This window comes from Typopeltis vanoorti, chromosome 3, assembly GCF_054136105.1.
Source record: "Typopeltis vanoorti isolate ZY-2024b chromosome 3, IOZ_Tvanoo_1.0, whole genome shotgun sequence".
In the NCBI taxonomy this organism is placed as follows: Eukaryota; Metazoa; Arthropoda; class Arachnida; order Uropygi; family Thelyphonidae; genus Typopeltis; species Typopeltis vanoorti.
This window is the reverse complement of record NC_143551.1, coordinates 101868594-101883612: the sequence shown is the minus strand read 5'-3', so window position 1 is coordinate 101883612 and position 15019 is coordinate 101868594. Positions and strand designations below refer to the sequence as shown.

General features: G+C 32.4%; 1 protein-coding gene across 1 annotated transcript in view; it reads left to right on the top strand.

Moving 5' to 3' along the window:
* LOC150108428 (histone lysine demethylase PHF8-like) overlaps window positions 1-15019 on the top strand; it is a 391806-nt gene that overhangs the window by 30943 nt on the left and 345844 nt on the right. The window contains exons 3-4 of the mRNA XM_090415841.1: window positions 733-791; window positions 8557-8615. Coding sequence (XP_090271967.1) covers window positions 733-791; window positions 8557-8615 — 118 coding nt within the window. The remainder of the gene's footprint in view (window positions 1-732; window positions 792-8556; window positions 8616-15019) is intronic.

Genomic DNA, 15019 nt, shown 5'->3' with positions numbered 1-15019 from the left:
TTTAAAAAAAGGAAGGGCAGAAAACTTTGTTTTTCATCCATATGCATCATATATTCAGAGAAGCACATTCAGGCTTATAAACAGAATGATTGTCATTTCCCCTACATAATAATTCTATTTATTAACCTTTCCTTTAAGGCCCTTTTCACAAACAAATGACACAATTCCTCTTTTACAGGACAAATTGTCCACGATATCATAGTGCTCTTTACCCCTGTACCATGTTCTGGTTATTTTGTGTGGCATAATACTTTTTGCCTGCAAAAAGAAAGTTCAGTCACCGGATCACTGTTATTCCCCCCCTCCTCCTCCTCCTCCCAATTACTAATTTTTATATGGGAGCTTTTGAGCAACTTGCTCTAGATTCCTTTACTTTAAAACTCAAAATCTTGCTTATGTATGTTGATGATGTTTTCATTATCTGGCCCCATGACCATCATTTAATATTCATCATTGAAGTGTCTCATGCCTTCATTGAGAACACTAAATTTAATGTTGCATATTAAGTGATGAAAATCATTTATCATCCAAACATCTGTATCAGAAAGAATTCTAACCCACAGTTTTGAGATTGTAAAGCAGAGACTACCAACCAGACTGCTAATCTGCACACTCTAAATATCAAGCCTTATGTTGAATTTACTGATCACAGATCTTTTAAGAATCAATGTTATTTAAAAAATTGTGTAGGTATATTATAATATAAGTTTATATTTTCCTCTTTTTTATTAGATAAGGAAATCAAAAACCAGCATAGGCATGATTTTACAGATCCTGATGCAGAAGGCAAGGTAAAATCCACTCATTTTTAATTCCCTGAAACATAAAATAACATTAGAGTTTAAAAGAAACTAAGAAAAATATGATGTAGCTCACTTTATGGTAACGATTTTAAAATCATGCAAAATTCTATTAATCTTATTATCACAATTTTTTTTTCTAAATGAAAAAAAAAAATCCTGCATGTACTATATAGGAATATTTTCTAAGCATCAGATATACCTATGTAGCAAATTTACATTAGTAGCAAACTGTTTTCAATATATACACCAGTTGAAAACTTTTTTTTTTTTCTGGATTAATATTAAATTTGAATAGCAAAATTTTATTCTGCTATTACAGATGTAATAGTAAATAATATAATAATAGTAAATAGTCAACAATTAGACACCTGCAATTCCAATTTTTCTTTTTTTAATGTGATTACCAAATGCTAACTTCATCACGCCTTAAATTTGATAATAAAAATCATCCATTAGACTCCACAAACTTCACCTCAACATCTAGAAGAAGAAACCTGATGGGGAGGGGGGGGGAATTGACATTGAAACTTATTTGTGCCAATAATCCTACAAAAGGTTTTGCTAAGATAGAAATTGGAGAAATTTTTCAAATCATTAGAGAATGCAGCTGATATAAAGAAAACAGTAAAGCCCTCCTTTAAATAGCAGAGTAGGAAATTAATACAACAAACAGAAATGCTTTGAGAAAATTTGTAGAAAAAGGGCAAAGCTAATAATAATGGTCAATACCTGTGGATTTTTCCATGCCTGGACTAGTCATTGTTCCAATATTATTAAAGATGTGCACAAAATTCACATGGAGAGAACATATAAGAAAAGTCTTACTAACTGTTATTATTCATAGTGATATATTTATGCTGTTCCAGGATACAGGAAGTGATCACCATATAGTTTTGAGCAGAATAAAAATGAATGTCAAACTGAAAAGAAAAATATATAAGAAAGTTTTATAGGAATCAAAGTTGACTAGCTTTTAGCATTGAACTGTAGACTTAAATATGCAAATGCTATTTGGAAATCAAATATTGAAACTTGGAAGAAAAACTTAAAATTTGAAAACATTAACTAAACTTTAGAGTTTTAATGGTAAAACATTGATTAATTCAGCCAGAGAGTCATGTTCCAGGCTTTTTTTGCAATAATAAACCCTCAAGGTGGACTCAAGATGCAGCTCTGGAAAGAAGAAAGTACATTGAACGTTTCCAGATCATGGACTCTACAACCATGTTATAAATAATTATTTTAATTTCCCAACATTTCAACCTTCATATCAAGGTCGTCATCTGGAGTATACATACACATATATATATACACACAGAGACAAGCTAAATTACATTTCACACAGTATGCTGAAGAGACAATGATTTGATCAACGGTTATTTTACTGGTCTGACCTCTAGTAAAAATAAAATAAAATTACAATAAATAAATGAAGTAAAATAAAATAACTGTATCAAAGCTATATTCTATTTAAGACAGCATGAATGTTGTCTTAATTTTAGAATATTAGATGTTCTAATTTAACATGGCAATTGTTATATTAGTTTTAAGATCCTGGATTACTTATGGTCCTATTTATAATTAACTCATAGGGAGAAAGGTTAAGTGGGTAGAATATGTGCCTTCCATATTCTTAGGATTTTTAGACCATCATTATTGTTAAGATTAGGGTGGTTGGTAAGAATTTCACAGGCCTTCTTAAATTTACGTTCATACCATGTTTTGGTGTGATATAAAACAGGTGCTTTTCCAGTCAATTCTATATAAAGTGTTCAGGGCATGATCAGAAAGACCAGCTTGACTATAGTTATTATATTTAATGTGTGGTTTGTGTTCCTTTTTTCTAATAGGAAATGTGTGTCCTGTTTCCCTTATATAGGGCAAATTACAGGTGCAATGAATGCAGTATACTCCAGGGTGGGCCAGAAGAGGGAGTGGATCCATGGATGAGTTAAGTAAGTTCTTTAATTTTGCAGAAGGTTTAAAGGTGACTTTAAGATTGTATTTCTGTAGTATTCTGTTTATTTTGTCTGATATCCCTTTAACGTATGGAATGGTTACAGTTTTATTGTAGTCTAATTTATTTTTGCTTTTAAGTGAGGTCTTGTACAGATTTTTGTTGATATTATTTCGGCTGTAACCATTTTTGAGGAAGGTGTTGCTGATAACTCTTAATTCATCTTTAAGTGCTTGTTTGTTGAAGCAAATCTTCAAAGCCCTGTTTTTTAGTGTATTATTGATTCCTAGTTTTTGTGTTGGGTAGTGGCAGGAATTTATGTATATATATATATATATATATTGGCCAGTATGTGTCGTTTTCCAGTAAACAGTGAAGGAAAGACTGCCAATAGGAAGACATGTGAGAAGTGTATCTAGAAATGGAAGTGTGTTCTGGTTTTCAATCTCAATTGTGAATTGTTTGTGTTGTTTGTTTGGTGGCTGAGGAAAGTTTCTAATGTCTGGTGGTCATGGAGCCAGATACGAAAACATTGTCAACGTATCTAAGCCAGACTTTGGGTTTTAAAGGAAAGGAATCTAGAGCACGTTGCTCAAAATGTTCCATGTAAAAGTTAGCAATAAGGGGGGGGGGGGGGGATAGTGGTGAGCCCATGGCCATTATAAAATGAAAATTCATTTTATAATATAACTATTAATACAAACTTACAATGTTCCCTGGTTTTAAATTGTAGACTTTTTGTACAGAATTATTTTACAGTGTCTGAGAAATAAATTTATTTTGACTCAAAGTCACATGGAAGCGAAATCTGGACAATATAACAAAAAAACAAACAAAGATTAATAACAGCAGAAATGAAGTTTATGAGAAAAACTGCAAAGTATACCCTATTCGATCACAAAAGAAATGAAGAAATTATGAAAGAATTAAACCAAGAACCAGTAATAGAAAAAATAAAAAAATATAAACATAAATGGATGGAACACATTCAAAGAATGAAAACAGAAAGATTACCAAAACAAGCCTTAAAGTACAAGTCATTAGGAAAAAGAAAACCAAGACGTCCTCTTAAAAGATTCAACAATGACTTCTAAGGCCATACTAGGCCTAAATCCTTGATACGCATGATGATGGGTAAATTGATTAGTGGTTTTTTTTCTCGTGCATCTTGAAACAAATGTGCAGGCTTGTAAAAACTTTGGGATTTGTCTGTCTATCTTTGGTGTTTATAATGATTAGGTTGATATCTCAAAGAAAAATCCATCAGATATTTGGATATTTAGCTTTTCTCCAAATGTTTTCAAAATGTTTTACACCATGCTGTTTAGGTCTACAGCATTCCTTTATGCTAGCTGCCCTTTCAAATAACCTGAAAAATTCCTCTTCTCCATCCTTAGTGGGCCCTTGAAGTTTTAATCTTGTTTTGTATCAGTACTATAGCTACTCCTCCCTCTCTCTCTCTAATTGTATTTCCTAAATATAATATTTTATAGTTATTAATTAGTAGTGTCTTTTTATTTATTTTTTCCCATCTTGGTGACACTAGTAATGTTTACATGACACCTCTGCAATTCTTGAATACTCTTAAGGTGGCTAAGTCCAAGTTACCTGCCTATCCTGTATTGTTCACCCTCTCCAGGGAGATACTTAATAACTGGGTGTACCATGAGAAAGGTAAAGATCAGAGATTATGTTAGAAGTTCTCGCCTGCATTCTTTACTGGTTATGTGCAGTTCTCCTCCCTCCTGTCGTTAATCCTAAAGCAGTCCTACCTGAAATATGTTAACTATCACCTTTAATTGAAAGCCAGGTAGCTAGTTTTACACAATGATTTCTTGGGAGACCATCCAAATCAGATGCATGGTTTAGAGGAGGGGGGGAAGCTGTGAAGAAAGGATTAATCACCATTTTATAATAATTAGATGTTTATAAAGCTGATTTTTTATATTGATTTTTACATATGAAGGAAAGAGAGATTTCATATTACATACAACAACTATTCAAAATTACTGTTAAATGCTGATTGATGAAAAATTAGTCATTAATAAAAAAATTCTAAATTTACAAATGACTAATTGGTACTGGTATTATTGATTAGAAAATAAAATATATCCATTGAACTATCAAAACAAGGAAATTTGATTATTTCAAAGTGAGTGCATTCACCTATGTACCAAAATTCTATCACTTGTAAAATCTGGATGGAAAAAAAAAAAAAAGGCACACTCACTTATAATCTCCAGTAACCTACCTTGAGAAAGAAAGAAAGAAAGAAACATCATATATATACATATAATGTTTCTTTTTTTCTCAAGATACACACACACTGGAGCTCTTGGTAATTTTGAAATGAACACAAGTAATTTTGCCAGCCTGATTTGCGTAGTGGTTATGTACTTGCTCTCCCACCAATAGTCTGCAGTTTTGAATTCTGCCATGGCATGACTGTTTGTGATTGCTTTTAGGTTGGAGATGAATTTCATCATTAGGTGTGATACCATCACCTTGTTTATTGAGCCTGAAGTGGCTAGAAAAACATTCCATATTTGGTCTCTAGAGTAAAGTTGTTTTTGGACTGTTTGTGTGTGTGTGTGTGTGTGTAAAACACGTGCAAATTTATTAATAAAAAATGAAAAAATTTTTTACCATCTTCATAATTTTCAATACAAATATTTAAGAAACAAGATGAGACAAGGATGTACATTATCCCCTCTGTTATTCATTATCTATATGGATCACATTATGAAGGAAAGTGGTATTAAACATGATATCAAAATTGGAGATGTTAATGTCAGCTCTTTGCTTTATGCGGATGATGTTATACTTCTAAATAAATCCGCTACAAGTCTGCAAGATTCTCTGACTAAATTCAATTGCTGTTGTAGATATGGTATGAAGGTCAGCAATAAAAAGACAAAGACAATGAAAATAGGCAGAATCATTAAAAATGTCAACTGTGTTGTGAATGGAGAACCTGTGGAACAAGTAAAACATTTCAGCTACTTAGGCACGATTTTTACTGAAGATGGTAAATTAAATATAGAAATAGACAACAGAATCAGCAAAGCTGGTATGGTGGGAAGTCAACTGAATAAATTCATATGGAATAAGAGAGAAATTAGTCGGAACACTAAATTAGCTGTATACAAGACAGTGTTCAAACCAGTTTTAACTTATGGATCTGAGAGCTGGGTCAGAAGTAAAACACTTGACCAAAGACTAGAGACTGCAGATATGAGAGTCCTGAGAAAGATTAGAGGCGTGAACAGATGGCATCAATGGCAATATCATATTAAAAATGAGGATATTAGGAAAGAACTTGACATTGTCAGCATCCGGGAATGCGTTAGCAGAGCTAATCTCAGGTGGTATGGTCACTTAAATAGAATGGGAGAGGAAAGATTAGCAAAACAAGTGTTCTCTGCCAGGTTGGCAGGAAAACGACCCAGAGGAAGACCAAGATATAGGTGGATTGATACGGTACAAAGTGCCTTAGATGATAGAAATATAAGATCTGATAATGTTGGAGTCCTGACAAGTAACAGACTGATTTGGAGGAAAATTGTAGATAGGAAGTTAGTAATGATGTAATTTTTTCATGTAGTACTGTTATATCCTGTACACCCCTTGAGGGTACATGGCAGGAATTTGATGATGATGATGATGATATTTAAGAAAAAATATTCAGAATAGATGCATACTATAGCAAAAACGCTGATCTATTGAAATAATGTGCTATGAAAACTGGAAAATTTTCATCTGTAGTCCAGTAACTGTTTTAAGTGTACTTGTGAATAACAAAAGTTCACAACATTCACTACAGTGAGCTAATTTAGTAGTAGAAAACAATCTAATCCATGTTCTGAAATTGTTTGTATATTTAATGCTAATGCTGTGGCCACACATATGGGGAAAAGGTATTTGTTATAAGTATACCTTGGATCACTGTGGGTCATTTGCTTTTGGGTTGGAAAAACCTGAAATTGATTTCCCATCTAGAAAACAAGGATGCTTATTGCTGCTTTTTTTTTTTTTTTTTTTTTTCACTTGAGTTAGCCATTCCGTTTTTAGCTCTTATTTACTTACAGAGATTGCAGTATTTTTCCATTCAGAAACTCAGTTTTTTTATTTATTTTTTTATATCCCATAAACTAGTCAAACTAACTGGATAACATGCAAATTGCACACTAGCTTCCTAATCTTAGTTGCTTTATCCATAATTCCTTAGATGGGGAATCAGTTCTCTTGATATTTGAAGTGGCTGACCACTGAAAATAACTTGTTTAGGTTGCAGTTCATTTGTGAGGAGCAATGTGCTATGAATGGTACCATGGTAAGGTTTGAGGTAAATGCAAATTAATTCATAATACTGATTTCTAAACATCTGGTTTTTCTCATGACACACACTGGTAACACATTCTAATGTTGCCGATTAACATCTCCTGTGAGCACTTTATCTGTCTATAAAGTGCACAGTGCAGAAAATTCAAAAATAAACCACAGAAATTTAGCTTCAGATTTTCTCCTTGATTGCATGCTGAAAGCTGCTACTGTGCATAATTTCATCTGAGCAGTCACTGAGCAGCATGTGCACATGTGTGTATGTATGTACATTCATACATACAGCACAATAGTCATGTTGCCTAATTGCACTTAGTCTTTGCTTTTCAGCAAACAGTGTAGGTTCAAATTCTGACTTTTGAATTTCTTTAGATGGAATTTATTACAAAGTGTGCGACCACCATATTTCTTATTGGAGGTTTAAAGTTATTTGAGAAATGTCAGTATTTGCTTTCTAGAGCAGGGTGTGTATATTATGTGATCCTTAGTCGACTGCAATAATGTAATATAAATATATGACGCTTTAATGACGAGTTTTTTTTTTTTTTAATAATTATACATAATATGTTATCATTTAGATATCCATAATTGATTTTATGTTTAATACACTATAGAGTAGTGCAAAAGAATAAAAGAAATAGCATAACAGATTTTATTTCATATTGGATAATTATGAAAAACATATCTTTAGATAATATAAAGGTAAATTGTCTCTTTTGCTAATCTGAGATTTGAATGAGTTCTAAACTGGTTATTCAATAGCTCATTTTTTGCTGTGTTTTCTTGCACATTTCATATTATATGTTTAAGCTAGTTATTGCATGATAAACTTGTGTAAGCATAAAGTTAAGACAGTTATGTTTTTCTTAGTTATAGGATTTCTTTAACTACTAGAATGCATATCAATATCTTTGATGAACAGTATGCAGTTTCCAGTTGCTGCATTGAATGCTAGTCTCTGAGAATGTCAATCATCAGATTAATGTTTCGAGAAGGATAGTTCATTCTTTTATATTCTCTGTCTTTACTTGTGTTATTTCATTCTGTCTTCTATGGGCAGTTCAGTTTATCTTAGGTATTAGGTTTCCAAAAAAAAAAAACTGTATGATGTGAGTTCTTGATATGTTATTAAACTGTGCCTCAGTTTACGTGAGCAGAGGAGGACAGTGGGGACTGTAACATTAAATTGCTTTAATAATAAAATGCATAACATGATTAGAGTTACTTATTGCATTTCCTATATTTGCAATACAAATACTGCATAAATAATAATACTTAAATTGACGACTTTCTATATTTAGATCCCATTGTTTTCTCTAAAAGTATGCTGAGCCATGCTCTGTATACATGAAGATGTGAAAATTGACTGTATTTATTCATAAATTACATTATGTTTGGATTATTATTATTATCTCCCTCCCCCCAAGTATAATTTTCTATTTGTTTTCATATTAGGCTGTTCAAACTGGAACCCCGGTTTTTATTCAAGAATTAAGATCAAGGCATTTTACAAGGTACGTATAGTACTGCATTTAAAATGAGTTGTAGTAGTAATAGTGGTGATAAGTTTTGAATATGTCTTGATGTTTAACAATTAATCTGTGCAATTTTCATGTCATGCCATGTCAATTCAGAATCTGCCTTTAAGGGTGTTAAAATCTTAAACAATGACTAAATATGAGCATTAAATGACATGGTGTAAAAGGTCTAAGAGTGTAAATGGATTTAGGTGGGAGATTATTTACATTGCACCTTGTAAGACAATCACCACCTCCAGCCTGCTTATTAGAAATGGCTTGATAAAATTATGTTTCTCTAGAGAACATGGGGAGAATTAAATGATCCATGTTATCTACTTAAGAATTATCTAACTTGGGCAGATTAATTTTCCCAGTTACCACATATATATATATATGGTAACTGGGAGAAGGTCTCCATGAAGCCTTCTAAGGAATGCAGAGGACTGTTTATGCTCTGACTTAATGTCCAATCCTCATTTTCTCTTGGTGTATTCATTGTAGACCATCAGTATATGCAGGCAGATATTTTTTATGAAAACTTAGAAAAAGACGATTTAATTACCAGTTTCTGTTTAAAAAAGCACAACTAATTGTTTAATGTTTGTTATTGCAAATATATTGTGTAGATAAAAGCACAATTGATTGTTTAACATTATATATATATATATATTTTTTTTTTTTTTAACAAAGTGAATGTATTAGAAAATTCACTTTTAAGTTAGTGCATCCAAAATAAAGGTTATAATTTAATATTGGCACATCTTTAAATTACATTAATTAAGGCTTGCTTAGTTCACTGAAAGTGTGAGGATTTTACCATTTTCAAGCAAAGAATGGTGAAGATATCACATAGTGGCTGTAGCTTTCCTCACTTCATGATTGAAGCTGAACCAGAAGTGTAATGTGTGCTAGAGCATGTGCCAGTGAAAAGAATAGGGTAACTAGTAAAAAGCTGAGGAGAGAACTGTAAGAGAGAGATGGAGATATGAAGAATGTTTGAAAAAAGTTGGAGGAAAGTTTCATTAGTAATAGTCTTTCAAATAGAAGTAAAAGATTTTAGCTGTTATGTTACAAAAATAATTGAAATAACAGTTGTGAAAGAAATTAAAGGAAATTTGGAACTTGATAAATGAAGTTTCTCATATTGAAAGCAAAATGTTTATCAAATATTAAATGTTTCATTAGAACAGTAATGTTTTAATGGCTGTTTCAGAACATAGATACAGCAAGCAGAATTTTAAGTGTTTGATCATTTTCCTTGGAAATGATTCATGTAGGAAAAGGAAAAAAGTTGTGAAACTTGAAGGAGAAAGACGGAATGTTTTATGTAATTTTTCTAGAAGGTTTAAGGAGGAATGCTAGATAGTGTTCGAATTTGAGGATTTTATTGTACACGTCTGAATTTTTTTTATCTCTTACTATGAATAGGAGTCTACAATTATTTTTAAGACTTTCATAACAGAAAACTGGTTTTCAAGAAAGAAACTGTTTCCACTGAAGCAATAAAGGAACTGTTTCTTTCAAGTAAAGTACAGATGCAGTTAAGAAACAATGTTTTTTTTTTTGTTTTATTTTTGACCACAGATAAGATTCAATTTGTTTAATTATGTTTTTGGATTTTAAGATGATTTTCTAGCCTCGTCGGCAGAGTGGATAGCTTATCTGTTGTCCAGCCAAGAGACTGAGAATTCAAATTCCACCATGGGCATGGATGTTTGTGATTGTTCTCCAAACTCTGTGTAGAAAGTGTATCTGTGACTATATACTACTTCTAACAGAAGGCTTCATTCCCAAAATCCTATGAGCTACAGGAATGACCATACAGTCTTACATGTGAATAACTAAATGTTTACTTAAGAACGTGACATTTTTTTTCTGAGCAATAAATACAAAATGTTATATTCAGGCAATGACAATCAAGGAAAAGAAGGTGTAGCTATAGTATTGAACATAAAATGTGAGGCTAATATTCTTGAAGGGCAAGCAATATCAAGTAGAATGATGTGGGCAAATATCAGAACGAGGAACTGGACAATGAGACTTATTTGTGCCTATGGTTCCACAGAAAGTTCTACTGAGGACGACATGGAGGAATTTTTTTTGAGGCTTTAGAGAAAGCAATTGACACAATGGAAAAGGAAAAGTTGGTCCATGTTGGGAATCTAAATAGCAGAGTAGGACATGATTGTCAGATATACAAAAATATTTTGGGCAAATTTGGATAAAAGGGCAAAGCTAATAATAATGGAAAATACCTGTTGGATTTTCTAAGGACTTGGACTAGTTATTACTAACACAATATTCCAACATAAAAATGTGCATAAATTCACATGGAGAGACGAGGCAAGGAATAAGAAAAGTCTCATTGACTATGTTATTGTTGATAGTGATGTTTTCTCCCTGGTGCAGGACACCAGAGTGTACAGAGGATTTGAAATTGGAAGTGATCACTATTTAGTCTCGAGCAGGATAAAATTGAATTTCATATTGAAAAGAATAACATGTAAGAAAGTTTTAAAGTGATTAGAAGTTGAGCAGCTCTCAGATGTGAACTGTAGACTAAAATACACAAACATTATTCAACAAAAAATTAGAGTTTGAGAAGAGGAAGCAAACTTTGGAGTTTATTGGCAAATCCTGAAGAAAACATTGAATGATTCAGCCAGAGAGGCATGTAGGGAGATTGTCTGCAAGGATAGAAAAATCAGAACTCCATAGTGGACACAGGAAGAACAGGCAGTGAAGGAAAAGAAGAAAGCATATCAAAAGTTCGGCAAATAAGTCAGCTTGTGATCTTAGAGAATACAGAGACAAATGTAAGAAAGCTAAACAAAAGTCATGGGAAGACTTTGGTAAGAACTTAGAAAATAAACATCAAAAAGGTTGCAAGATATTCTGGAGGTTGTTGAAGAAATTCAGAAATGGAGGAAAGAGTGCTGTAAAAGCAATTAGAGACAATAAAGGTGGCATGAAAACTGGTGAAAAAGATATCCTTGATATATGGAGTAATTACTTTGTAAAATTGCTAAATGAAACAATCTGTGATGATAGCAGTGCAGTAAAAAAACACTTAACAGACATGTAATCTCAAATACATATGCATTCTTGAAGTAGAAAAATGCCATAAAAACACGAACTGTGGAAAGGCAGCTGGAGTAGATGATATTTGACCACAAATGCTGAAGTATGGAGGTATAAAAATCTTTCAGTGTTCATAGTTCTGATGAGGCCTGATCAGAGGGACAAATTCTACATGATTGGAGTAGAGCTCTCATAGTATCCATATATAAAGAGGAAAATAAAATTAAATGTGAGAATTACAGAGATATTTGCCTACTGAGTGTTCCTGGTAAGATTTATGCAAGTATGCTTGAAAAAGGGTTCAGAAGGACTGTGGAAAAGAAGCTTGGTGAAGAACAAATTGGATTCAGGCCAAATAGAGGCTGTCAGGATCAGATTTTCACTTTATGACAAAGAGCTGAGAAATCATGGGAATATAACAAAGATCTGTATTTAAGTTTTGTAAAGGCACATGACAAGGTGCCAGAGGAAAACTATTCAAAACACTACAGTTGCATGGTGTGAATTGGACATCATATTAAATAGTACTTCTCCTTATTTGAGTTGTAAGTTAGCTGTTAAAGTTGAAAGAAGTGCAGGAAGAAGGTTAATATTAAATCTGGTGTCAAACAAGGATGTATATTATCCCCTCTGTTATTCATTATCTGTATGGATCATATTATGAAGGAAAGTAGTATTAAACCTGATATCAAAATAGGAAATGTTAATCTCACCTCTTTCTTTATGCAGATGATGTTATAATTCTAAATAAATCCAGTAGGAGTCTGCAAGATTCCCTGACTAAATTGAATAACTGTTGTTATAGATTTGGTATGATGGTCAGCAGTAACAACACAAAGACAATGGAAATAGGCAGAAACATTTAAAATATCAATTGCATTGTGAATAGAGAACCTGTAGAACAATAAAATATTTCAGCTACTTATGCACGATTTTTAGTGAAAATAGTAAATTAAATATGGAAATAGACAACAGAATCAATAAAGCTGGTATGGTAGGAAGTCAACTGAATAAATATATATGGAATAAGAGAGAAATTAGTTGGAACACTAAATTAAGCTGTATACAAGACAATGTTCAAACCAATTTTAACTTATGGATCTGAGAATTGGGTTAGAAGTAAAACACTTGACCAAAGACTAGAGACCGCAGATATGAGAGTCCTGAGAAAGATTAGGGGCATGAACAGATGGCATCAATGGCAATATCATATTAAAAATGAGGATATTGGGAAAGAACTTGACATTGTCAGCATCCAGAATGCATTAGCAAAGCTAATCTCATGTGGTATGGTCACTTAAGCAGAATGGCAGAAGAAAAAACAGGTGTTCTCTGCCAGGTTCCAGGAAAAAGACCCAGAGGAAGACCAAGATATAGGTGGATTGATAAGTAAAAAGTGCCTTAGAAGACAGAAATGTGAGATCTGATAATGTTTTAGTCTTGACAGGTAACAGATTGATTTGGAGGAAAATTGTAGATAGGAAGTTAATAATGATGTAAGTTTTTCATGTAGTAATATCATATCCTGTACACCCCTTGAGTGTACTTATCAGGAATTTGATTATGATGATGATGATGTATATTAGTTTTATTAGACTGTTTTTGTAAATGGAAGTGTGAAGACTCAGTTCACTTAATTGTTAAGGAAGTTAGATTGATTTTTAAGAATTGCTGAGGATTATCATATCAAGATAAGATATATCTAGGATCTCACTTGTGTGCTTAGATTTAAGTATAGAAATCTGTTAGCACTTATAGCCTATGTTTATAATTGTCACATTCAGTGATAGAATTTAATAACTAAACTAATGATAAAACTAAAATCTATCTATCTATCCCATTAGTAGGGATATCTTCCATCTGGATACTGAATGATGGAAGATGTGCTGACAATTTGGGATATAGTTGACCAATTGTATATTCCCTTAAACTAAATAAATTGATGGTACACCATGACAGAATTTCATGCCAGCTGGGGGTATCATCTGGTTAAACAAGACTCTGCTGTTTCCATCAGGAAACCAAGGTGAACAGTGAAAAGTCAGCAACTGAAACTGACTTCCAACTTAACAACAGCAGAGTTCAGAATTGGCACCATCAACATAAAAAGCATGAATGGAAAAGGAATGGAACTAACAGAAAAATAGTTGGAAAAATACCAGATCAACATAATATTGCAACATAATATAACAACAACATCTTGCCTGAACATTACAAGATGTTATGTTCAGGCAATAATGATCAGGGAAAACGAGGGATAGCTGTGGTATTTCAATAGTAAAAAATGAGAATAATCTTCTTGAAAAGCATTAGCAAGTTGAGTGATCTATACAATTATCAGAAAGAGAAACTGAACAGTAGGATGCTTTTTAAAAATAGCATTCTTAAATGTTTTGAATTTCATATGAAGTACCTGCCATTGTTTTTGCAATAATAATAAAAAGAACAAAAAATCTGTGAAAATTTGAAATTATTTAAAGTGTATTTAGGCATCACAACAGTTAGTTTTTAACACCCCAACCGGCCATGACGTCTATAGATGTCCAGTAAAATCTGGATACGATTCTGTAACACCTGTTGAATAACATGGATAAGAAGTGCAATTTGGTCTCACTATTTCATCTACCATGAAATAGGGCTGGTAGGGAGGTTAATATTACATCCATTAAAATTATGTAATTTTTTTTTTTTTATTTTAAAAATTTACTTTAGTTTCCGACGTGAATGTTTAATTTTTTTTAATTTAATTAGTAAGTTTAAACATTTATTTTCCATATGAACATCTTCAGTTATAGAGTAAGTGACAAAATGAAAACTTTTTTATTCAAACATCAGCGAATGGAGGAGTGACTGACATTATATTCTTTAGAATCATAGCCTTTTTTCCATGCCAACAAGAATTCCTTGTCTTTTGGAATAATTTTTATCATGTCAGACATTGGCATGGACTACGTCAAAGAGATCTTTAGTCTTTCTTTCCTTCTTCATTAATAACACTTAATTCTTTGCCTTGTTCTTACTCTTTCCAAGATTTTCCTGTTCTCTAAATGTGCCTTCGATTTTTGTCCAAGACATGCTTTTTCAACTTCATAGTATGCTTGCCTTTTTCAAGATCACCAAAGATGATCATGTCTTCCGGTATCAATGCTGCTCACTAATGTGCTTGTCCACTTTTATGATGTAACTGAAGAGTTTCTAACAATGCTCTGTTATGATTACACAAATATAAATAGAGAAAAGCAACTTGAAATTTTCAAGCTGCTTTTCTTGAAAATTTCAGGAATAGACTTAAAAGATGTTCTCATTGTGAATATATG